This window comes from Lygodium microphyllum, chromosome 4 (assembly GCF_053477565.2).
Source record: "Lygodium microphyllum isolate KBCC chromosome 4, Lygodium_microphyllum_v1.1.10, whole genome shotgun sequence".
NCBI classification, from domain to species: Eukaryota; Viridiplantae; Streptophyta; class Polypodiopsida; order Schizaeales; family Lygodiaceae; genus Lygodium; species Lygodium microphyllum.
In genome coordinates, this window is record NC_141138.1 from 178,804,913 (window position 1) to 178,831,967 (window position 27,055).

Genomic DNA, 27,055 nt, shown 5'->3' on the forward strand with positions numbered 1-27,055 from the left:
CTTAGCGGCCAATGCGACGTTGTAGCTAATCATGGTGGCCGCCGCCAGCATTACCGCTAGTTGCAGTACAAAGAGCCGCATACCGTAAAGATGAGCACCCATGATTCCTAGACCTAATATATATATATAATGGTGGGAAATTGTATCACAAAAGAGAGAGATCGACAATTCCAGACAGTCAGTGATCTTACCGCATGGGGAATAATATAGACAATGGAAGAGATCTGCGAGCGCCTTTGAGTCTCGATAGAGTGCTATTGGTAAACCTCTGGATAGAGTACTTTTGGGAGAAGGTAAATATACTAGAGTCTATATCTGCGTTGTACGTTTGTCTCACGACAATATCCTTCTTATATAGCCGAGAGTCTATATCTACGTTGTACGTTTGTCTCATCGTTGAGTACTATGACTTCCTGTGTGCGCTTATCTGCACACAGGAAGTCTATATCTCCGTTGTATATGTTTGTCTCATCGTTGACCGTGACTTCCTGTGTAAATATCGGCAGAAGGTAAATATATTACAGAACTGTTTTGTGAGCCTGACAGTATCCCTCTTATACAGCCGAGAGTCTATATCTCCGTTGTACGTTTGTCTCATCATTGAGCATGACTTGCTGTGTTCGCTTAAGTGCACCGGCCAATTCAAGTTGATCCTCTTGGAAAAACCGGCTGTCGACCATTCCAAACATGCTGATGTGGCGGTCAGAGCGCAGTCCGTTGACCAAAATGCCATGCTGGAAGGGCCCCACCCTTTGACACCTCTTCCACAAAGAGCTTATCCGGAGGCCTAGTTGACAAATGCCCCTCACCTCCCTCCTATGAGAACCCTGCTGGTGGCCGATCTGTAAAGTGCAGAGATCTCGAAAATCCAAGCCTGGGGGAAACCTAATCTCACCATGGTACCCTCTAGGAAATCCCAGTCCACCCTGTCATAGGCTTTCTCAAAATCCAAGAGTAGTACAGCCAGTCTTTGCCCACTGTGCTAGGCCCACTCTGTTGCCTCAAAGAAGATGAATACATTGTCCAAGATGCTTCTATCCTAGACAAAGTGTGTTTGTGTGTCATGGATGATGTCTAGAAGCAAGGGGTGTAGTCGCCTACCAATCATCTTTGCCAGTGCCTTATAGGCCATTGACAGTAAGGTGATCGGTCTCCACTGGGAAAGCTCCAATCGGTCTTCCCCTTTGGGGAGAAGACTGATAAGGCCTGTTGATAGACTCCCTCGCATTTGTCCTGAAGTGAAAATCTCCTGAAAGGCCAACAGTAGGGGGTCCTTCACCACTTCCTAGAAGGTAGTGGAGAAAGCCTTAGAGAGGCCATTCTCTCTCGGGCATTTCTGCCCGTCCTGTGAATGGAAAGCTTCCTCTAGTTCCTTCTCTGTGAAGGGGGCTAGGAGGGAGCGCCCCATCTCCTCTGTGACAAGGGACGGGATATTATCCCAGACCTGCTGTCTACATCGTTGTTCTCTAGCTGAGGTTGTCTCATGCTGGAAGAGGCGACGATAGTAGTCGGTGGCAATCTCCATCACCTCGTCTGGGCTAGAACGGATCCTCCCATACTGATCTCGGAGGCTGTGTATCAGCTCTCTTGAGGTGTGAGGCTGGTGCACATGAAAAAACTCCCTGCACATCGTGTCCCCCTTCCGTGCCCAGAAAGTTGCTGAGGTGCGGAAAGAGAACTCAGAGTGCATGTCCTCTAGGCGAGCAATGGCTGCTCGCGTACACACCTCTTGTGCGTGGAGAGTGGGATCCCCTGGTGCCACCTGTAATAATCTCTGCGTGGTTGCAAGGTCCCGCCGAAGTGCTCTCTCCTCCTCCCAGCTCTACTGCCTGGCTTGTATGGCTGCCTCTTGGCAAATCCTGCTCGACCCAGCTAGGGCCTCTGCGACCTCCTTTGCGATCTGGCCCCTCCTGCCCCACTCTCTGGTCCAAATCTACTCTATTTGTCTCGTCACCTCCTCCCTCTTGTAGATTGAGTCAGGGATCCGACAAGAACATGAATCTAGGGTAGATGCTGGGGGATCTAGTGTCAGGAGAACTGGGCAATGATCGGACAACGTGGTGGCCGCCAATCTGCCCTCCCCGAGAGCCTCCCCACTCTCCCATATAAAACCTGTCCAACTGCTCTAGCAGGGCTTCTCATCTAGCCGTCTGTATCCCCAAGAGAAGTCCAACGACCTCTCCCTCCTGTGGAAGGCAAGGTCTCTCCAGGCATCGCGTGCTCCTACTGCCGATAGAAATACCTCCCATGTCTCCTGCTCCTCCTTGGCCATGCCCTGGTAGTTTCTCCCTCTTCCCTACTGGTCCTCCAAAGCCTCTAGGTTGTTGAAGTCTCCTCCAACAATCCAGGAATCCACCTCTGGGAGTCCTTCCACGATCTCCACCTAGAACCTGCTGCGTGCCCTAACCTCCGTAGAGGCATAGATATTAAGGACTCCAAGGCTCGAGTCCCCAATATCCAATCTGATCCATAGCACCCTCCCTGCCACTATCATCCCGTGGTCTCGAACACAATCGGTAAGACGGTAAGACTCGGACCAATAGAGGTGCACACGCCTCCACTCCTACCGTGGGCTCCTATGGCATGCTCCTAGTAAGTGTGCGAGCTGCCTGGGAGTACCTTCCCTACCCGTTGGGCTTGGGCGAGGGTGAGCTTGTGCTCCTGTAGAAGTAAGATGTCAATCCATCCGGCCATGGCAGGCTGCAGGTCCTGTCGAATAATCAATTTCTTGGAACCATGTGCCCCACTGTAGTGGAGGCTATTCACATTACAGGATGCAAGGTGTAAGCTCATAGGGAAACCTGTGATTGCCCGAACAGGCATCTGTTCGGTGTGGAGGCTGTTGATGACGAGGAGGAGCTATGAGGCATGTAGGTGCGCTTTGCTGCCAGTCTAGACGGCGAGCTTCATTTCCCCACGGTGGCGCTCGCCTGGACTATAGGGGTGATAGAAGTTCCAGGTGGTACTATCAATGCATCTATCAGCCATGTGGAGAGTCGAGACTCTGTGCACTGGTAGAAACGGGCCGCTTGTGCCAGGGGCCACTCAATCACATCCAGAGGGGCTCGAAAGATAATGCTCAGGTGAGGGACCTCGGCACCAGCCCACCAGTTAATGTCGATCATGCAACTAGGCCACTACTGTGCAAACAATGCTAGTCCTTCTCTCATCCACTAGGACACGTGGTCCACCACCTGACTCTTCAACTCTTTCTCTATCTGTGTCATCATCCACTCCCCTGAGTGAGAGGACCGAAGAAAAAAAGCGTAGTTTGGTCCATCCGGTGGTGCTAGAAGATGGATCTTGCCCCTCCTTGACTTACGAACCATGAAGATCCCCACCTCTAGAGGTAGTGGGAACTCTCCGCGCTCCGCAACTCTCAAGTAAGACCATGGGCCACTGCGGGAGAACTCCTGTGGCAACAGGTGTGCCCGTCTTGGGAACGAGTGACGAGCGGTAGGGGTGGATGAGCTGGTGGCTGTATGGGAAGGGGAGGACTGCTGGTGCGAAGAGGGTGTAGGCATGTGTGGCTCATCACCTCCTATGGGGGGAGGGGGGGTGGGTTTGGGGGGATCGCCTGAACCAAGTGCGGATCTGGGGGCGTGCTCGGTATGGGAGGTGGTGGGGGGGAGGATGATCGAGGGATGGTGGGATGGACGGAAGTACATGGCGAGTGTGGGGGGGGATTGGTGGTCCTGGAAGTGGGGGGTTGTGGGTCAGGGTCAGTTGGGGGGGGGCATGGGATGTGGAGGGCGGTGGGTGTGGGGCCTGTGGGGACTCAGGAGAGGTAGTGTGTGGCGCTGGCAGTGGATGTGGTCCTGTTGGGTGGGGCGGGTAGGGGAGGGCTGTGTGGTGCTCTGTCGAGGGGGCGTCACTCGCCCTCCTACTCCCTGCTGAGGCTGGGTCTGAGACACTGGCTATGCCCCCCCTTGCCGTCTCCCTCTCTGTCATCCTTGGAACCATGTAAAGCCATCAGCGTCCACTTGTGGGCCTGTCGGCGGAGCCACCTTGGCTCCGAAACGCGTGCAACCTGTTGCCTAATGCCCAAAGTCGTGGCAGTGTAGGCACTGCCCTGGCTGCCCCGTCACAAGGACTTGCTACCTAAAGGAGTGCTCGCTCGCCTCAATCTCTAGGAGCTGTGGGATATTCTTGACCTCTTTCATTGCCACCCGTACCTTTGGGACTTCTGTCACTGTCACTGCATCCACAAAGGACGCGGGGAGGATAGTGTTGAAGAGCCGACTAAAGTCTTTCACCAACTGGCGATACTCTATCGCCAGGCTGGGGAAAAGAAGGGTGATTGGGTGCCGGAGAAACTTGTTGGTGGAGTGCAAACGCCTCCACAGTAAAGCCGTTGTACCAAGGGACCATGTATATGAACCCCTTCGTGGATGCATATGGTGAACTGGCGAGTAACTCACGAGCTGCATCCGTTGAACTGAGCCGGACCATGAAGATCGGTGGGCCCATTAGGACCATGTTGGATGCATTCGGAAAGAAGGATTCATTTCTTAGCAGTTGGCCAAATAAACGACCACTAGAAATGCTTGTGCTTGTAACAGTTTAGGAGCACTGTTTGCATTGTTTGCTCAAGGAACTAAAGGATGGAAAGATATTTAATGCTTCAGGTTGAAGGCCTGAAGGGAGAGGCAGCTTCAGTTACCCACGATTGTCTGCCTAACCCTAACCAAGGGGGTTGTTAGCTGCACCGCGAACGTGGACCGAACCCGTTGCGTGAGGTCTCTCCATTGATCGCTACTTGGAGTAGGAGGACGCTTGGGTGCCAAGGGGCTCTGGCCGTAAATCCCTTTGCCTTCCAGGCCCTATACAAGAGGCCAACGTGACTCGGGATTGGATCTCGAGGCCCACATAGTAGTCTATGGGCGGAAACTTGGATTAGTAATCCATGTGGATTGCTGGATAGCCTTCGGGTGGATTATGGATAGCCTTCCGATGGATTATGGATTAGCCTGTTGGCTGGACTTTATGGATGTATTTCAAAGATAAATAAGATAACCTATTGTAAAGGAACTTGTTTGACACTGCTTTTCTATGTCAAGTGCTAAGATTAAGGAAGCTGCTTGATGCATGTCCAACTAAATGTGGTAGGTAATTAGACAACTAAAGCAACCTTGAGGAAAGTGCGGTGGATGTGGCCATGGGTCCATCCTACAAATGGGTGGTCCTGGTTGGCTGGGAACTTTTCTCAATCGTAATGGACAACAAGGAGATCTTCTCAAAGGAAATGAATAGCAAGGGTGTTGACCTAGATTTATTTACTAGAATTCTGATTTATGCCACTACAACATATACATGCTATAACGACGTTTATAACGAGGTTTTCTTTATATATAAAAAATATCCCCATCATCACTATTAGCATCGCTACAAAACAATCGCTATTTGCCTCGCTATTTTCGTTACTAATTTTGTCGGTATTAGCATCGCGACGCTAAGGCGACGAAATTAGCAACGAAAATAGCGACGGTTACAAAGGAATTTCCGATGCTAATACCGACGATCGCACAATTATTTTCCGACGCTGATACCGATGGTTGCAGAGAATAAAAATTTTTTGTGGCAGAGCTGCAAATGCAGCCCTGCCATAGTTAGAGCCACACAGGGCTAAGAGACAATTCCTGCTGTCAAAGAAGTTAGACAATTGATCCCAAATAATGACAAGACTTCGCAAACAAGTACTTTCATGACATTAATTAACACAAATGTTCACTACATTGATAAAGAAAATAACAGAACTTAAATTAAGAAGTGCTACTGCGACAAAGCAAATATGGAGTCACGCTACAACATATAAGTCCGAATTATATACACTTTGCTATTACATATGGAGGATAGAGGCCATAAGGCCTCACATAATACAAGATGGGGAGTAATCCTATGTAGCCTAATCTGCTCTCTACGACTCATCCGCATCAGAAAACTCCTCTCGCTGTAGTGGCATATCGAAGGGAGTTTGCAAAACAGCAAATACATATATAATTGTGAGTACCAAATACAAACTGACATATAATGACAGATTTCTCAAATTAGGAATGATATTTATTACTACTTACCGGTCCTCCGCGAGCATAGAGCTTCTCGATCAGGGCACTCAAGCCATGCTTCTCCCCGTATGTCACCTCTAGTGCAGTCGGGTCGCGATTCGTAAAACCTTGCTGTGGCACACAAACATTGAAAAACAACGTACTTGAGATTCATGTTCAAAATACATACATCAACATGGATATCATTAAATTAGAGTACTCTACCCTATTAATACTTCCAAAATCTGCCAGGAATGTTACGTGGCCGCCGCTACCAAGGTGATGCACCGATCCTGCATCCAAGCACGCCTTTGCTGCATCCTTCTGCTGCTTCCACTTGTCTGGAGTGGATGTCGCCTTATCCTAGAGATTACTCAAGTCCTCTGTATCTAGCCACTCCAGCTTTGATTTGCCCTGCTTGATTACTTCACGTGCATCAGACCGCCTATGCGACTGATAGTCACGCATACGCATCATCATCTACCATCTCGAAAATCTATCATTGCTAGAGGGCTGAGGGAACTCTTGATACAATGTATTGATTATGTACTCCTTTCTAGCATCTAGGATCTCCTTCCACTTGTCTGTAATGTTGTGCCAAAATACTTGTTGGCACAACTCATGCATCCTAGAGATAATAGCTTTTCCATCATCATTCATGTATAAATCGCCAGAGGCCTTATCTATGAGATACGAGTAACCTGCAAGATTTTGCAAATGGGTACTTTCATGACATTAATACAAATGTGTCAAACACAACTTGAATTGATAAGTGCTACTGCGAAAAAGGATGCAAAAATACATACCTGCAGGAGTGGGTTTCGTGTACTTCTTGTCGACCTTGGGAGTGATCGGTGGGGTGCGTGAAGGAGTGGGAGTAGTAGACGTGTGCCCGGCATCGCCAGTGAAAGACGGTGTCGACTCCCTAGTGGCAGTGTGAGTGGGAGAGACTGCATCTTTATCCCCACAATAGGAGCTACCTCCTCCTCGACTACGTGACTCTGAAGCAAAGCGAGACTTGCGACTGTGTCTACTGGAGACCGAAGCATCGGACCGTCTAGAGTCTCTGCCGATCGTGCTGAGGTGGAATGGGAAAGCTATGCATCGGCTCTATCTCTCACCCATGCTAGCTGCTCCGGTGAGAAACACGCTAGCATCGCGTCAATGTCGTCATCTGTAAAACCCCGACTCATCCTGCCGTCCATGCCCAAATCCTAAACCTGCACATACAAGGAAAAATAAGTTAATTAGATAATGAATTGCAAGACATAATAAAACTAAGACTTAATTTGCAAGACTTCATTTTAAAATAATAATAAAAATTAGATAATACAAAACACCATACTCCAAAAACATACAAACTGTCCTAACCGATTTGCAAAAAGTGGCATTGCTGTAGTGGGAGGAACATTTTGATTGAGTCACTTTTGTTTAGGGTTCCGCAATCTCATCTTGACATAGCTCAGTATACACCGGGAGATCTATACCAAATTCTCCACAAAATGAGGACTCTGCTTCATTTTCAAAAAATCCATCCTCTATCTCCTCTATCTCCATAGGTGAGATGTCTTGGTCCTCCAGGCGGGTTCATCCTAGTTTCTTGTATGCCATCTGTCATTGCCGCTATTAAAGGTGTCTCTTCTACAATCGGTACGGGGGTTCTAGCAAACACGGAGATACTCCTAATTGTCATGGGAATGACATACCACCATTGAGGTTGTTGTGGATTAAGGAAAAAGATGACCTGATCCATATTACGATTAGTATAAAAGTCCACTGTGAGATTGCTAAAATGCGTCAAGTATTAGGGACTCTTACCTGCTCACAGTGATTTGGCAAAACAAATGTATCAGTCAAATCGGTTCACTTCTTCGTTGAGTCAATCTCAACAAAGCCACTTGGCCCTCGCCGAACAATTGCACCTGCTCCATCGAGAGTAACCTTGAACCATTGTACATCAAATATGGTCACGGAGAAACTTCGATAGTCCACTGCAAGGATACTCTGTAAACATCCGAAATACTCCATCTCTACAAACTACACGGTTTGGATCTGTGACACGTCGTCGGCTTTCCTCCTCAAACATTGCCATCACTCCACAGTCCATTATCGAGCGTAACTTGTCGATGTGCTCTACTTTGAAATGTTGTCCACGTGACCATGCTACACTATGGACCTTATACTGGGAGAAGAACAAGTATATTAGTTAAGATTTGCAGTATAGATTGTAATTTCTTGGGATTGCGTACCTTGGGATTGCATCCATACCTTGGGATCGCATCCACGTGAGAAGTCCCACTCTTTTTCAGTAACTGTTTCTCTATCTTGAGATGCTTTGGTTGGGGCCTCATGTAGCCATCTAGTGGACATGAGTAGAGGAATCTTCTCTAAGCCCTTCGGATATCGAATGGGTTGTTGCCGCATACTCCGTCGAAAGTCAAATCTTGCAGACTCGCTCAGCTCGAGCATCCTCATACTGTTGAAGCCACTTCTCCATCATAGCGCTATGCAGCATACAAAATCGGTTCACCTTGGACTCCATGGATCCGTCCATCTTCTTCTCTATTCCATTTCCCACTAGGACATCTCCATTTAGACGATCATCCTCCTTAAGTGACCATATCAAGCCTTTGTCCCGGTCCATAGTGGACAACCACTCAGAAATGTACACTAAGGCCTCCGATACTAACCAACCTTCAGCCATGCTACCCTCAGGAGGAGCCCGTTGCCACACAAATCCCTTTAAGGTCTTCATGAACTGTTCAAGGAAAAACATCCATCGACTATGGACTGGACCTGCAACCTGCAATTCATCTACAATATGCACTAGAAGATGGGTTTGTATCGTGAGCATGCTAGTGGGAAGATACTTCTCCAAAAGACAAGCAGTCTCTACTGCCATGCATTTCGCGGATTCAATTGATGATGTGTGAATCTCTTTTTGGGAGACAAACTGAACCAACTCGGACAATTTGTAAATGGCTGTCCGTACCTCCGATGTCAAAGACCTCGGGATTGCGATCGGAAATACGAACTGTGAAAACCATGTAATTAATATTGTGTATAAAAAAACGGAGATTTTGAAATGTAATATGCAGAATCATGCCATGTGCAGCCTCATACCGTACATACCTGACACATCTTATGCCAATCATGGGATTTGAGTCTTGTCAGTTGGTCATCCTTTGTGAATGCTGTCTTGAGAGAACGCATTAGGCCAGTCGGTGTGCTAAAGGACTTGATGTTTTCCTTTACTCGTCGCACTTCATTGCGAGACAAAACCCAAGGAGCGCGCGGCAATTGCACTTGACCGTTGATGCTGCTTACAGGCCAATATGGTTCCATCTTTCCCACTGCTTTCAAATCCATCCTCGCTCCTAGTGTGTCTCGCTGCCCAGTGAGGTGGTCCCATAGCAAGCTACCCACATTCTTAAAAATGTGCATGGGATCTAAAAGGTGATTAATTTTCAGTTTTTTCTAATAAGTCAGCTCATAGAAAATTGAGAAGCATCGCATTCCACTGGGAAGTGAGTCTTGGTCCACCATCCTGCGATCAAACCAGCTCAGTGCGTTCATTCTCGCAGGAGGGCGACCAAGAAATCCTTCTCTCATGACATGACCCTCTGGCAAAAATGTCCGATGTCCCTCAAATACCATCTTCTTCATAGATTTTGACATATGAGAATCCAACCTTAGTCCACACAGAGGACATGCATGGTAACATGACGTGACTAGCCCTGCAGAACACACATGTAAAATGAGGCATGTCATAACACCAACATCGCTCAAAGAAAACTAGCAAAATAAGAAAACACGCTTTACCAGAGCATTCTCCATAACTTGGAAAGTCATGCATGGCCCACATAAGAATTGCCCTTATAGTTGCGGATCGCCTACCAATATGTTTGCTCATGTCCTCCACTACAATTCCCTCCCAGAACTCCTTTAGCTCATCAATCAGTGGAGAGAGGTAGACATCCATATTCTTGACTTTATATCATCCAGGCATAAGCAAGCTGAGCAAAAGGTGTCCTTTCTTGGTGGAAAGCCATGGCGGTATATTGTAGTTAACAAGGACCACGAGCCATACACTATAGGAGGTGGAACGTAAACCAAAAGGATTTAACCCATCCATGGCAAGACCGAATCATAGATTCCTCGCCTCCTTTGCAAAGTCACGGAAAGTCTCGTCAATGTGATGCCATGCTTTTGAGTCAGCTGGTATATGCTGTACACCATTAGTGGATCGATTTTCCGCATGCCATGTAGTCAACTTTGCAAAACTCTTGGTCCGAAAAATGTGATGAACACGCGGTATCAGCGGAAAGTGCCTCAAAACCTTCTGCGGAACAGTCTGTCCTTGCAAGTCATTTCGATACCTGTCCGCACCACACTTGGGACATGTGGCCAACAATTCAAACTCTCCCCGGAAGAGAACACAATCATTGGGGCAAGCATGAATGCAATTATAATCCATGCCTAGCTTTCGCAGCACTTGTCTTGCATCATCACGAGACTCAAGCATCATGTTTTGGGTAGGCAAAATGTAAGATTTCAATGTTCTACAAATCGCAATGAAGTACCGTATTAGAGTACTACATAGCACATTTTAATGGCTTTCAATAAAGAATCATATACATCATAATATACCTGAATAGCTTTGTCATACTCGCATCGCTCCATCCATACTTTGTTTGTATGCTCAACAATGCAAGAAGTGTCTTCAAACGGGATACCTGACTCCCATCATACAATGGAATGGCAGCCTTCGCAATTAAAGGATCTTGGGATTCCGAGTCCGTCGAAAGCAATGATTCGATCATGTCCTCTAACTCGGGCTCCAAAAAAGCAGGAGGATCGTCCATGTCTCCAGCATTCTCACCCATAGAAGGGGGTTGAGAGTTATCACCTTCTATGAGACAGCTAGTTATCTCGGACGGCATTTGTATAGAGTGCGGATGAACCCGTCTTACTGGACGCAAGAGATCTGCGGACTACAATGTATCGACATGGCCCTGACCCTGTAAAGGATGTTAAGGAGCTAACTTCTAAGAGAACCCCAAACTATTATACTTAAATCAATCACATCTCATATAGTACGTAATGAGAGAGAACTTACCGCAATCTCATAATTCAAAACTGCTTGGTCGATTATCTCAACTCAAAACTCTCCATACCATTGCACATGCTCTATGGACAAACGACGTTTCTGACAAATGGCCAATTTGCATTGCGTGCATGGACATGGGACACGTTGATTGAGCCAAGCCTCACGATCACCACCATGTTGGTCGTGAGTGCTAGACATCTTGACTGCGATGTAATGGATGATAATTTAATAATGATCCTATATTGTATATTGGGACCACTCCACTATATATATTTCAGGTCTTTTTTTAAAATTTTCGTACCTATCTCTTTGAGTTCGGCTCTAAACTTATCTATCTTTGAGGTCGGCTCTAAACTATGCTCACACACATACATTTTCGTACCTACATTGCAAAGAATAAAAACCAACACAAGAAAAATTTTGAAAATACTCGCTTCCATTTCTCTCTCTTTCAACACTTCCTAACCCCTACATTGCAAAGCAACACAAAGCAACACAAAGATCGAAGAGAAACCAACACTTTCTAACCGACATTGCAAAGCAAAACAAAGATTGTAAAGAAACCAAAACAGGGCATACTGTCATGCTCTCTTCTTCTTCCACGACCTCTTCATGCGGGCGAAGCTTCTCTTCTCGCGTGTAGCTCGCGGCTTGCTTCCTTGCTCACCTCCCTTTCTCTTTCTCTCCGCCTTCGCGCGCTCATTTCAAAGAAACGTTCGGGTTTTGGCGAAATGTTACCACAGTAAGTCGTCACTATTAGCATCGCTAAAAATGTCACTATTTGCGTTGCTAAATAGCGACACTAATAGCGACGTTTTTAGCGACGCTAATACCGACACTGAAAAAAAACGTCGCTAGTTAGCGTCCCTATATGTGTGTACCCTTGTAGTGTGCTGTTTTAGGGGAATGGAATGGCACTATGTGTTATGGACAGAGAGGTCGAGCCTTGTATCCCTCTCATTTCCCATTCTCCTTGAACCAAGTGCAGCGTGAATCTGCTTCGTCCCTGGCATTTTTGCGTAAAGTAGTCCGGTTGGGGTTTGATGCTAGCTATCGTTTAGGAAAATGACCATTAGGGGAAGCCCTGATTCAGGTTGGGTCCTAAGTGGGAATGACTGGAATACTTCCACTACATGGCAGACGCTGAAAGTTCTAGATCGCAAACCCCATAACATTCCATGGGAGTGCCGAGCGGAGCTCTCTAGACTCTCTTTCGGATGGACTGCTAAGACGTGTCATGAAAGGGAGCAAGTGGACACGTTACAGTTGGTATCAGAGTGAACCAACGAAGGATTTGTTTTTATAATAAATCTTAATAAGAAGATATAAAGAAAATGTTGCTATTAAGAACATTTCCTTACTTTCGATGCTGTCTTGCAGAATTATGAAGCATGGAACATGTTCTTAGTGTTCCGAGTCATGTTTATGACCGCCCGCGATGCATTCATCTAATTATCAACAAAGGATCGATATGATGAACATCCTAGACCATATTTATAATCCATCACCTTTGTACGTGGAACGGAGGTGGACAGGTGACTCAGGAATCTACTACATAGCTGCCCACCGGTTTGCGTACCTTCGAACCAACCTAAAGAGATTTAAGTGGTTGGAGGACCTCAAGATCGTGAAGCTATTCATTTTTGTTGAAGCTCACATAAACACTTTACATATCGAAGGTCGAAGGGTCGAGCTGAACTCATATGTACACGAGGAAGTGACCCGCATAATCCCCACTGACAGGATCAAGGTGTTGGGATGCTATGATAAGAATGGGTGCCAAAGGAAAGGATACCCTAATCTTCCGATGACTTATCGATTCCTAAAGATCCATGACCCAAAACCATACTATTATCCTGTTTCCGTGGCTAAATGTAACACAAAATTATTCTCCCCGAACTAATGTAACAGTTGCTCTATCATCCCAGGAAATATTGTACTCCGAAAGGGCTATGCCCATATAAATGAAATAAGACTTCTTTTTATCAATGTTTGTCTGTCTATGAGAATTGATAAAAAGTTAAGTGGCTTGGTTTCTTGGCTGAAAGTTGAATTGGGGTATGAGATATAATCATAACGATTAGCGAGTTATAAACGTTAAGAACCCTCTATCTAGGCACAACGCCAGGTACAAATTTCTAGTCTATCCCCTACATCAAGTACGACTGTGATTCAGGAGAAGTATTTTCTTCTCAAGCAGATCAAGCCTCTGGAATTTGACAGGAAAGGTAGGACTGTCCAAGCAGATGCTGAAATTTGGATAGAGTCCATGGAAGATTACTTTGAAGTAGCCGGTGTACTGCACTTGCCAACTAGGCTATACTCGCCAAGCTGAAGCTCACTAGCAAAGCCAGGCTTTGGTGGAAGCAATGGTGCAGATATCAAGGGATCTCGGAAGGATCCGTTACCTAGGAAAAGCCGAAGAAAGCTGTGCAAGGAAGATACTTACCACCTGCGTAGCGCACGTAGAAAATGAATGAGTTCTACGAGCTGAAACAGTTGGGTCTAACTCTTGACGCATACTACTCAAAGTTTGTCTCACTTCTCAAGTGCGCCATAGATGGATATGACACAGCAAGTGTCAAAATTTTGTGCCAGTTTAAATCCACCTGTGAATACCCGCCTCGAATCTATGCGCCCAACAGATCCACAGGACGCATTCATTCGAGTTGCACCCATAATTCAGGAGGTGCATGCTAGGCCAAGACGTAACAAGACTTGGTCTTTTAATGATCAGAACAGAGGATCATATAGGCCCCAAGCTAAGAGAGTTCAAGGTCAAAACAGAGGATTAAGAAAGAAAGCAAGGACCAATAATGTCAATAACTTTGTCCCTACCCAAAGCAATGGCCGCAATCTCCTCTGTTTCCACTGCAATGAGCCCGGTCATTTCAAAAGGCAATGTCCCAAGCTTGATGGAGGACAACGTCAAGCTCCTTTCCAAGGAACCGACCGTGGCCAGGGGGCCGCCACCCGAGGCAGAAGAAGAACCGACTGTGTTGCCAACAGGGAAATATGCGAAGAAGAAAATCTAAACATGAAAGCAGAGTTTGAAAGGGCGACAGTCCATGCCACCCTTCACAAGAAAGGCCCGAATCGCCAGTTTTCGCTCATGAACCTAGGTATCCATGAGTGTTTGCTCGGAATGGATGGGCTTAAACCTAATGACGCCCACATTCATTGTGGAAAGGGCAAAGTTTCCTTTCAAAACTCTGAAGGGGAATTGGTCACAACTTAAGGAGAGGCTGGAAAGCCAAAAATTCAATTGGCCAAAGCATAACGGATTATAAAGGGAGTTAGAAAGGGACTACCTGTCTACTTGATTAAGCTCAATAAGCTTGATCACAAGCAGGAGTCTAGTGAAGGACCTTCATTGCTAAGGGATTATGTGGACGTATTCCCTAAAGAACTGACAAAACTTCCACCCCAAAGGGAAGTGGATCATGAGATCAAGCTAGTGCCAGGAGCTGCACCAATTGCAAAGAGGCCTTATAGAATATCCATTCTAGAAGCAATTGAGCTGAAGGAGCAACACAAGAAACTATTGGATTAGGGTTGCATCCATCTTAGCAGTTCACCATGGGGAGCTCCAATGTTGTTCCAGAAGAAGAAACTTGGAACACTTCGACTGTGCATTGATTACAGAGGGTTGAATCAATCAACCGTTAAGAACAAGTACCCTATTCCTAGAATAGACAAGCTTCTTGACATCTTTAGGATGCGAAGATTTTCTCCAAGATTGATCTCAGGTCTCGTTACTATCAGATAAGGATCAAGGAAGAAGATATCCCAAAGACGGCCTTCAACATAAGATAGGGACACTTTGAGTCCCTAGTCATGTCATTCGGGCTAACGAATGCACCTGCCACCTTCAACAGGTTAATGTAGGATATCTTTAGGCCATATCTTAATGTCTTCATACTCGTCTTCTTTGATGATACCCTAGTCTATTCCAAACAGGAAGAAGATCATGAACCCTAGCTTCGCATTGTCCTTGAGACAATGAGGGCACACAAGCTCTATGTTAAGACGAAGAAGTATGCATTCTTCAAATGTCAGATTGAATATCTAGGATTCATTGGATCAGCGGAAGGAATCTCAGTGGATCCGGCTTAAGTTAAAGATGTTCTAGAATGGCCAATACCAAAAACTGTCAAAGAAATACACAGTTTTCTTGGATTGAGAGGATGGTATAGGGTCTTTATCAAAGACTATGCTTTGATTGGAGCACCTCTAAGGGATTTACTGAAGAAACAAACATCCATTGCATGGTCAACTGCCGAACAATCTAGTTTTGATAGGTTAAAGCAAAGTTTGGTATCAGCACCTATCCTGAAACTTTCGGACCTCAGTAAGGAGTTCGAAGTAGTAACTGATGCTAGCACGCTTGCCTTAGGATGTGTGCTCATGCAAGAAGGTCATCCTATAGCATACTCATCAAGGAAACTGAAGAGCCACGAGAGGAATTATGCTACCGATGATCTAGAACTATTAGCTGACATCCATGCTCTAAAGCTTTGGAGACACTACCTGTTGGGTAACAAGTCTACTCTAGTGACGGATCATAAAAGTCTCAAGTGTATCTTTACCCATAACGAGCTCAATATGAGGCAATGTCGATGGATTGAAGTACTGGAGAAGTATGATTTTGAAATCAAATACCAACCTAGAAAGGAGAAAGTAGTTGCCGATGCACTCAGTCAAGGCATTCCTTAATTCTCTAATCTTACAAAATCCATCAACAGCTACATCTCTAGCCACAAAGGTATCCATGCCAAACAACCCAATACTTGAGCTAGCTAGAGAAGAAGCATGCCATGATCCATCCTATCAAAAGATGCTAAGGAAGATCCCTATCAAGGATCAGGATCAAAAGCTACATGCTAAGTATCATGAATTCTCAGTCAATAGTGGACTTGTCTACTATAGAACAAGATTATATATACCGGCAAGCCAATCACTCAAGCAGAAGATACTGTGGGAAGATCATGATTCCCCTTTCTCACGACATCCTGGCTATGCCAAGACTCTCAATGTAGTTAGGAAGAGCTACTATTGGGAGAGGCTTAAAGGTGACATTCTCAAATATGTCACTGAGTGTTTGTCTTGTCAGCGTATTAAAGCTGAACATGTGAAAATGCCAGGAAAGTTGCAACCACTTGACATTCCCCAAATGAAATGGGAATTCATCTGTATGGACTTTGTTGTTGGCCTACCCCAAGTTCAGGAAGGATAAAACTCTATCATGGTTGTGGTTGATATGCTTACTAAGGTTGCACACCTTATTCCTGTTAAGACAAACTATAAAGCCTCAGACATTGCACAGTTGTTTATCAAGGAGATATTCAAGCTACATGGGTTGCCCAAAAGAATCATTAGTGATTGTGATTCTCTCTTCACATTGACGAAGGAAATTCAGTATGGCAGCCTCTATACTATGCCAAACTCCATTTTGCCACAAAGTGAATGAGGTAAGGGCACCACCTAGTCATGGAAGAGCGGACTAGGACGCCATGCAAGAGGGAGAGGAGATTGTGAGGAGAAGAGAGGAAAATTAAGAGAGGGAGAGAGAGAGTGAGAGAGAGAGTGAGAACTAAAAAAAAATAGATGAATCAATAAACTTAAGAGATGGAGAACCCTCGTGACATAACCAATATACACAATATGGACACCAATATCATGGGCTTATTACATTGTAGAGCATACATAAGCTATAGCAAGGGAAGGAATTGCATAAGCTCATGAGAGAGAATGGGGAAGGCTCAATAGGACTGAAGAAGGCCTTTTGGCTCTCTCTCTTCTTGAAAATTACAAAGGAGAAGGCCTCTTTATATAGGCCTTGAGGGTGTTTAGGGAGGAGGTTAAGATATAATAGGAATTATCACCACCAAAGCTGCATTAAGGCGGTTCCACCAATGTGGAAGCTCCATCTAGATGTTTTGTTGACCAATTTGTACTTAATCAAGCTCCATCATAGGTGAGTTGTCTCCATTCTCCCCCCATAGCTTGACTCCAAAAGCTCTCCTATAAAAAATATAGAGAATCTTCATAAAATAAGATCATATCTAGCAATAATGGAGAGAGAATAGTGAGAATTCATACATTACTACTACAATTAAGGATTGTTTGAGGGTGATTTAGGAGGGTAATTCTAATGGTTTATTAGCTTGAGAGAGAGGAGAAGTGAGGGGAAAGGGTTGGGAGTCTAATGAATGATGTTTTATGGAAGTGTTAAGTGTGGGGAAGAAAGTGTGGGTGTGTATAAAATTGGGAGGTGGTCTCCACCGCAGTTGGAAAAAGTTGGCGTCCACCATTTTGGCCATATCTCTCGACTTGTAGCTCCAAAAACTTATAAAAAAATACCAGCCAAAACTTCAGCTCGCGCGCTATAACTTTCATGTTGAAAAGTTTTTTTGGATTGGAATGGAAGTATTTTAAAAAAATCTTACAAAATCATGTGCCTGATTTTTCTTCCACTAGTGCTTCCAAGAAGAGTCCCATTTGGTTGAATTATCATAAGGCTCCAAAGTCATGACATTATGAGCATCGCATGCCCTTTGGATGGCTCCAAATCCATTTCATATCTTTTCTTTTCATATTATATATTTTTTCTTCACCTTCCTCCATTGATCTTTACTCTTCACCCCCCCTTGGTAAACCGGTCCATGAAATATTTCCATCCAGTGATTTCTTGGATTTCCCAAGAGGTTATTCCCATCCTCTTCTTTATTTCAAAGCTCCAAATGTACAAAAAATCAACAAAGTGTTAGACAAATATTTTTTTGTGATTTTCTCGGATCATATAGCCCCCCCAACCTGGCTAGAGGTATTTATGTCTCTAGACACTCTTTGGTATCTTCAGCTGAACCCAACCTGATGTGATAGGGTTTTAAGCGCCATCCATTTACCCTGGTCTTGTGAACTTTTCCCTCAATGTCTTGAAGTTTGTAGGAGCCATTGTTGAATTTTTTTGTGACCCAAAACGGTTCCTCCCACTGGTAGAGAAACTTGCCATCCTTTCTTTTATCAAAGCGATTGTCATATCGAAGCACTAAAGATCCCTCCTGGATGTTTTTATCTGTTAGCTTCATGTTGAACTTTTCTCTACGCTTCTCAGCTTCCTGGGAGTAGTGGTTGATGTCTTCCTCATGATCCAATTATAGCCTCTCTAGGTCCAGTAATCTTTGATGTAACTTGTCCTTTTGAGAGCCTACTGTGCCACCTAATACCCGAAGGCTAGCTAATTTCACCTCAATAGGCAAAAGAGCCTCTTGTCCATAAAGTAGATGAAAAGGTGTGAGTCCTAACATGGTTTTGAAGGAGGTTCTGCAAGCCCATAGAGCTCCATTAAGGTGCTTGTCCCAATCCCGGGGCCTTGAATGTACCTGTTTGCTGATGATTTTACAAATCATTCCATTTACCTTTTCCACCAATCCATTTCATTGAGGGTAGTAAGGGGTAGAGTATCGTCGTTGAATATTTAGCTTTTGCATGAGTTCACCCACCACATTAGCTCCAAACCCTGGTCTTCTATCTGATAGTATTTCAAGATGGGTACCAAACCTACAACAAATGTGGTCAAAGATGAAGTTTCTCACTTTCTTAGCAGTGATTCTTCTAGTTGGCATAGCCTCGGCCCATCTAGTCATGTAATCTACCCCCATGATAATATACTTTTTTCCTGATGGAGTGCGTGATAGAGGCCCTATGGCATCAATTCCCCTCTTCTCAAAGGGTCCATAGACCTTGATTGGGGTTTGGGGTTCTGCTATGAGCCGTCGTGGTCCTGATTTCTAACATTCTTCACATGTTTGACACTAATATTTGACATCTCGGTGTAGACTGGGCCAAGTAAAGCCGGCTTGTAGAACCTTTCTACTTGTGATGTCATGTGCAAAGTGGCCTCCACACACATCATCATGGCAAGCTTTTAAGATTTCTTCAATTTTCCATTTTGAAGGCACTTTCCTAAGCACACCATCCTTACCAAGACAATAAAAATTATCATTTATCATGCGATATCTTGTAGCCTTCCGAGCTAGCCACTGTCTTTCTCCCTTAGTCAGGTATTTGGGAGCTTCTCCTTGCTCTAAGAGATGTAGAATATCTTCTAAGTCTTCCTTGCCTTGTCGAAGTGGCGATTTCATAGCCACTGCTCCTACCATTGACTCATTCAGCTTTGATGATGCTAGATGGTCAGCATCTTTGTTCTGGTCTCTTGGCACATGATGTACTTGTGCCTCCCTAAATCTTCTCATAAGAGATTTGGCCTCTCTAATTTTAATAGAGAGGTTTGTATTTTTGCATGCCCATGTACCTTGCATCTGCCTTACCAATAGTATGGATTCTCCAAAAGCATTCAATCTCTCGATTGAATTACTAAGACACCAACAAAGACCATGAATTAAAGCTCGATATTCTGCCTCATTGTTAGAGTGGACACCTTCCAAGGTGATTCCTTCACCATAGATTTTCTCTCCTAAAGGAGAGAAAACAACGATGCCTGCGGCTGCCTTATCCTTAGTTCTCTTGTATTCACCATCAAAGTAGAGGCTATAAGCATCTACAAGAGTTTTTATGGATGGGGGTGGTGGAAGGTTCTTTCTTTTCACCATGAGATTTTTCTCATAGCACCTATTTGTCAAAATATTAGCCAAGCATACCCGAGTTGTTTTTTCAACCTGCATTGTATAATCAAACTCTTGAAGTCGAACCACCCACTTTGCTATTTTGTCAGAGATTTCCATATGTTGTAGTACATAGGGAAATATATCCTCCACAGTGATGATCACAAACCTCTTTGAAAGTAAATATGTCCAAAATTTGGTTACTGCAAACATGAGGGCCAACACTAGTTGTTCCATGGAGGTGTAAGCCTTCTCTGAGGCTTTCATGAGGCGGTTGGCAAAATACGCAGACCTCATGAAGGATGTTTTTGGATCTTTTTGTAGGAGAGAAGGACCAATGGCCTCTTCTCCCACACTAGGGTTTACAAAGAATGTTTCTTCCCAACAAGGTTGGAGGATTATAGGAAGTGACCCCAACATTTTCTTTATCTCCTTAAAATTTCCTTCACTTTGTTCACTCCATACAAGTGTTTCTTGGCGTGCTAGTTGCTGCAGGGGATATATGGCCTGAGAGAGTAAGTGTATAAATCTACCCAAATATCTTAGCTTTTGTAAGAAGGAGACTAATTGTTTGATGGAGGTTGGGGAAGGTAGAGCTAGCAATGTTTCTACCTTATTTGGATCTATCTCAATTCCTTCAATTGACACTACATGCCCTAGTAGTGTAACCTTGCTTTCTCCAATGTGACATTTATCCTTATTTAGTTGTCCACCCAACCTAGCTAAGCAAGTAAATCCTTCATCAACCTTGCGTAGATGTATGTTCCTTGAGCTGTAAATACAAAAGTCATCTATGAAAACCCTTATGGACTTACTAAAGCAAGGTTGGAAAACCATATTCATGAATCGTTGAAAGGTTTCTGCGGCATTTGTGAGACCAAAGGGCATGACCCAAAAGGCAAAACAGCCCCATGGTGTGATGAAAGTGGTATTTTTTGATCCTCCTCTGCAATGCGAATTTGGAAGTAGCCAGAGTAGCCATCACACACCGTATACCGCTCATGTCCCGCTACTTCATTCAATATTTCATCTTGAAATGGGAGAGGGAAGTGGTCCCTCTTTGTTGCAGCATTTAGTGGCTTGTAATCTATGAATACTCACCACTTACCATTTTTCTTTGGCCTCACTACTACTGGGGAGACCCATTCTGAATCTTCCACTGAGTATATGAATCCTGCATTCAAGAGTCTCTTCACCTCCGTCAACAGTGCACCCTGTTGCACAACTCCCAGTCTTCTCAATCTTTGTACTATAGGTTTGCTTCCTTCTTTGAGTTTGATGTGATGCTTCACTGCAGTGACACCTGTAATGTGAGTATAATCAGAAATAAAAAATGATGCATGCTTCTTGAGAACGTTCACATAACCCTCCCTTTCTTCATCCTTTATATCCTTGGATATCATCTTCTCTAGGCTAGCATCCCACACATCTTCTCCTTGGATTCTTGGGTTGTCTTCTGATGAGGTAGGTTCCTTTAAGGTGACGCCCATAAATTTGAGAGTTCTATCACTCTCAATTTGAACTCTCTTCCTCTTCTACCGATGAGGAACATCCACTTGAGCTCCACTTAATCGGTAGACGTTTCTAGTTCAAGGTTCTCTTGATGCCCACTCTTCAAGTTGTAAACCACCTTTTGATTGTGGCCACCCACCTTACGTGGCCTCAACTCCAGATCTCTTGTTGCCCAATCTTGCCTAGCTCATATGCCCATAAGCCAAGGTCTCCCTAGGATGAGGGGATATCCTTCTCGCTTTACTAGCATCACATAAACATCCACTGCTGCAGTAATTCCAAAAACAAAAACTCTCAAAGCTTTCACTACACCCACATATGTGACTGCATCATTGTTGGCCATCTTTGCCCTAAAGGTTGAGGATTCCATTACTTCTAAACCTAATTGATGCATAAGCTTTTCTATCATGACACAGACCTTTGCTCCACTATCTATGTATGTTTTTGGAATTCGTTGACCTTTGATTTGAGCCTCCACTAAAGGCACTATATCTTTGAGGCCATCTGCCTTCATTGCACTAACCATTTTACCTTGCCTTGCCCTTGTGCTTACCATTTTTGACCATTGTCGTCGTAGCTTTGGAGAGGCATGAAGTAGTTGTGGCCAAGTAATTTTTGGCCCTTGAGAGCTCACGTCTGCTACCAGATCATAAGGTTGTGTCCGAGAACCCAAAGGGAAGTTGGAGATATCAATTTTAGACCTAGCTCCAGTCTTTCTCTTTTTCCCTTCATCTCTAGGTGCCCGTGATGTACTTGCCTCATTGATTGCTTCCTTGCTTGCCTCAATTTGGACACGTACCCTCTTGATAGGCATGGTCTCTACTACATCTACCTTCATCTAACCTCTCGCTATTTCTTCTTGGAGCCTTCTATCCCTGACCACCTCCTCTATTTTTATGACATTAACATTTGGTTAAACAGCAGGGGTTTCAGCTTGAACATAAGGTGGTTGTAAAATTGCAGGTCGTGATTGCTCTTGCTCTTGAGTCGTAGCATGAGGAGGGCTTACTTGTTGTCGAGGACCTCTGGCAGGGTGATCATATCTTCTAGGGTGAGGACAATTGTATATGCCATGTCCATTTTCTCCACAGTTGTAACACAACATCTCCCTTTCTTGTCACCACATTTGTGGTCGATTCCCACCATTCCCCTCGATAGGTCTTCTTGCACCTTGCACAAGATTCACTCTCAAACCCTCTAGTTGATTAGTAAGATTGTTTATTTGTTGGATCATGTCTTCTTGACCTCTAACAAGGCTCGGTGCATTAGATGCATTTGGGGGAACTTGAGAGGCCTCCATAGTTGTGATGTTGTTTCCCAAAACTGCTTGGCTAGCTTGGGCTTGGTAGAGAATCTTTCGATTCTTTTCCCTAGTGATTCTCAAAGCATCTTCAAAAGTGTTTGGAAATTTCACCTTTACCTTCTCCCTGAGCAAGGGATACAAACCTGAAATAAATCGACCCTTTTGAAGGCAGTTTGGAGCTCTCTCTCCAGGGTTCAGTGAGTTTGACCACTGCCCCCAAAGCTTCAAAAACCCTTCCTCATAAGTTGCATAACCATAAGGATCACTTTGATGAAGGGCCAAAAGCCGTTGCCACACCTCTTCAGCTGAGTTAGTTTGTTGAAATCTATGCAAGAAAGCGGCCTTCAATCCTTTCCATTCAGCTCTTTGGGACAGATTTAGAGTTTGGAACCACATTCTAGCTTCTTCCTTGAGCACCAAAGGAAAAACCCTCAACTTTAATGCTTCATCATCCCTCCCAGAGACAAGGAAGGCCATCTCAAGGTTGTCCAAAAAATCCACTGCATTTTCCCCATTGTGTCCAAAGAAGCTTGGGAATGCCATGTTGCCTTAGTAGAATACAAAGATAAACACGTCTATACTTAAGTTGTATTTTATGAGGGGAAGGATGAATGGGTTCACAGATGCATTGATTTCAGCAAGATGTCTAGGCCCCAATATGCTTCTAATAATGCCTTGGAATCTAAGCTTTGTGCTGGCTACAATATGCATAATTTGCATAGCAAGTGGATGGATAGGTCCATACAACTCGTTGTGATTCATGAGAAACTATTATAATAAGATAAAGACATGTACATTGAAGGATGCATTGTAGTCTAGCATTGGGAAGATTATAGGTTCTGGTGATACAAGAATCTCCCTTAATCTTTCAGCCCCAAAGTACATGACAAGACGCTGCTGGAAGAAAATCTTCTTGCTGATGCATACATTAACTTGGATGTTTTGTACAGACTGGAAGGTGTAGAAATTCGGGCCATTATTATTATTCATGAGTGGAAACTGCTTAACCGAGTAGAGGGAATGCACTTTCTTGAACTATGAAGGATTTCTCCCAGAGTGTTTCTTTTTGGAACCCACCAACTTTGCTATATAGAGAATTTGCTCACCAGTGATTGTTCTTGCCTTAGTGTGTCCATCCTCGGCGACATATATTTCATAAGGTGTGATGGCCACCTTTTTAACCACACCCAACCTTCGAGCTAACAACAGTTGAAGGTGGTCTTCATACTTTTCACTTCTACAAAACTCCACACCGTTCATGCATAGTTGTCCTCCTTTGATGTGGATTAGGCCAAAGAGAGAGAGGGATTTGATGATTTGGAGATGAGGACCTCTCGAAAGGGCCTTCACTTTGTTTGTAAAACACTCATCACAATTATGAGAACCTAGCAATTGATGGCAACATGATTTTTTTCGTTGTGAAATAATGGAATTTCTAAGGTGAATACCTTTTACTTGCATACGTGCCATCATCCGATAGGCATACTTCCTTTCTTGGGATTTCTTGGGAGACCATTGTGGGAGTCGTGAACTTCGACCAGCTTCAAAAAGAGTTGGTGAAGGCATTGGAGAAGAGCCACTTGGAGCACTTGTTGTAGAGGATGCACCACCATGTGTTGTATCGTCCCGCATGGATGAGAATGTCCTCAGTGAGGGCACCAATTTATGATGAAGGAAATTCGGTATGGCAGCCTCTATACTATGCCAAACTCCCTTTTGCCACAAAGTGAATGAGATAAGGGCACCACCTAGTCATAGAAGAGCGGACTAGGATGCCATGCAAGAGGGAGAGGAGATTGTGAGGGAGAAGAGAGGAAAATTAAGAGAGGGAGAGAGAGAGTGAGTGAGAGAGAGAGAATTACAAAAAAATAGATGAATCAATAAACTTAAGAGATGGAGAACCCTCGGGACATAACCAATATACACAATATGGACACCAATATCATGGGTTTATTACATTGTAGAGCATACATAAGCTATAGCAAGGGAAGGAATTGCATAAGCTCATGAGAGAGAATGATGAAGGCTCAATAGGGCTGAAGAAGGCATCTTGGCTCTCTCTATTCTTGCAAATTACAAAGGCGAAGGCCTCTTTATATAGGCCTTGAGGGTGTTTAGGGAGGAGGTTAAGATATAATAGAAACTATCACCACCAAAGTTGCATTAAGACGGTTCCACCAATGTGGAAGCTCCATCTAGATGTTTTGTTGACCAATTTGTACTTAATCAAGCTCCATCATAGGTGAGTTGTCTCCATTCTCCCCCCATAGCTTGAGTCCAAAAGCTCTCCTATAAAAAAATATAGAGAATCTTCATAAAATAAGAACATATCTAGCAATAATGGAGAGAGAGTAGTGAGAATTCATACATTACTACTACAATTAAGGATGGTTTGAGGGTGTTTTAGGAGGGTAATTCTAATGGTTTATTAGCTTGAGAGAGAGGAGAAGTGAGGGGAAAGGGTTGGGAGTCTAATGAATGATGTCTTATGGAAGTGTTAAGTGTGGGGAAGAAAGTGTGGGTGTGTATAAAATTGGGAGGTGGTCTCCACCGCAGTTGGAAAAAATTGGCATCCACTATTTTGGCCATATCTCCCAAGTTGTAGCTCCAAAAACTTATAAAAAAATACCAGTCAAAACTTCAGCTCACGCGCTACAACTTTCATGTTGAAAAGTTTTTTTGAATCGGAGTGGAAGTATTTTAAAAAAATATTACAAAATCATGTGCCTGATTTTTCTTCCACTAATGCTTCCAAGAAGGGTCCTATTTGGTTGAATTATCATAAGACTCCAAAGTCATGACATTATGAGCCTCACATGCCCTTTGGATGGCTCCAAATCCATTTCATATATTTTCTTTTCACATTATATATTTTTCCTTCACCTTCCTCCATTGATCTTTACTCTTCACCCCCCTTGGTAAACCGGTCCATGAAATATTTCCATCCAGTGATTTCTTGGATTTCCCAAGAGGTTGTTCCCATCCTCTTCTTTATTTTAAAGCTCCAAATGTACAAAAAATCAACAAAGCGTTAGACAAATATTTTTTTGTGATTTTCTCAGATCAACATCACACTTCTAGAGAGCTATCTTTGAAGCCATTGAGACTCAACTCTGTTTTAGTATAACCTACCATCCCCAAACTAATGGCCAAATGGAGCGATTCAATCAAGTCATCAAGGATATGCTAAGGGCACACTACTGCCATGAACCAAAAAGGTGGATTTAATACTTGCCTTTGGTTGAATTTGCCTACAATGCTTCTTACCAACAAAGCATTCAGATGACCCCTTTTCAAGCATTGTATGGGCATGACTGTCAAAGTCCCCTAAACTTCTCAGATCCAATGTTGAGGGTTGAAGCTTCAAGGCAGATGCTAGAAGAGATGGATGACCAAATGAAGTCAATTAGACACGACATCCAAGCCGCCAAGGATAGACAGAAGGCATATGCGGATTTGGAGCGTCAAGATAGAACCTTTGAGGAAGGAGACATGGTCTTCATTCGTGTACGGCCAAAGAAGATTTCCCTATTCTTAGGAGATTGCAAGAAGCTAAGTCCTAGATATTGTGGACCATATAAGATCCTCAAGTGCCTAGTGTTGAGAGAGAGAGAGAGTACGAGAGAGATACACAAGACATGCTCCCAAAGAATGATTCATATTGATGTAGAGTTAGTATATATAGGTGAGACCCAAGTCAAATGAGAGATGATATATATAGTTGTAACATCCCCACTCAAACAAAGGTCTCTAGCTGCGAGTGAAAAAACCCTTAGGGAGAACAAGGGAAAAACCCGAGCCCCTACACATACCTACAATACAAAAATGATTTACTATAAAGTTTTCTTGAATACAATGATACATGCCTCAATCAGTGAGACAAGAACTTGGAACAATACCAAGTTCATGTCTTAATGAGCTAAAGCGAGCTTCACTAAGAGCTTTTGTGAAGATGTCTGCAACCATTTGATCACTGGGACAATGCTCCACCATAATGGAACCTTTCTTGACTTCATGTCGAACATAATGATAATGAATAGCAATATGCTTTGATTTACTATGTTGTATATAGTCTTTGGTAAGACTAATAGCACTTTGGTTATCGCATCGAAGAGGTGTACTAGATGATGAAGGATGTCCCAAATCTGCAAGTAGTTGTCGAAGCCAAACTAGCTCGCGAGCTGCTAATGATGCAGCAACATATTTGGCTTCAGTTGTAGAAACCGCAACACATCGTTGTTTCTTGCTGGACCAAGAAACCAAACATCCATTTACAAAGAAACAATTCCCACTTGTAGATCGCATGGATAAGTGTGAACTTGCCCAATCAACGTCTGTATATCCAATAAGGTCAAGAGAAGTTGAAGAAGATAAAGAAGAATCCTCTCGATGACGATAAATAAGACCAAATTCCTTAGTACCCTTGAGGTACTTAAGAATACGTTTTGCAGCACTCCAA

General features: G+C 44.0%; 1 protein-coding gene across 1 annotated transcript; it reads right to left on the bottom strand.

Annotated features, from left to right (window-relative positions):
- Positions 1-350: 350 nt before the first annotated feature.
- On the bottom strand, positions 351-23,139 carry LOC148037963 (uncharacterized). Its single transcript, XM_087677174.1, has 3 exons — positions 22,546-23,139; positions 588-842; positions 351-488 (listed from the first exon to the last, which is right to left on the bottom strand). The coding sequence occupies exons 1-3, from the start codon at positions 23,137-23,139 to the stop codon at positions 351-353; spliced, it is 987 nt and encodes a 328-aa protein (XP_087533300.1).
- Positions 23,140-27,055: the final 3,916 nt, after the last annotated feature.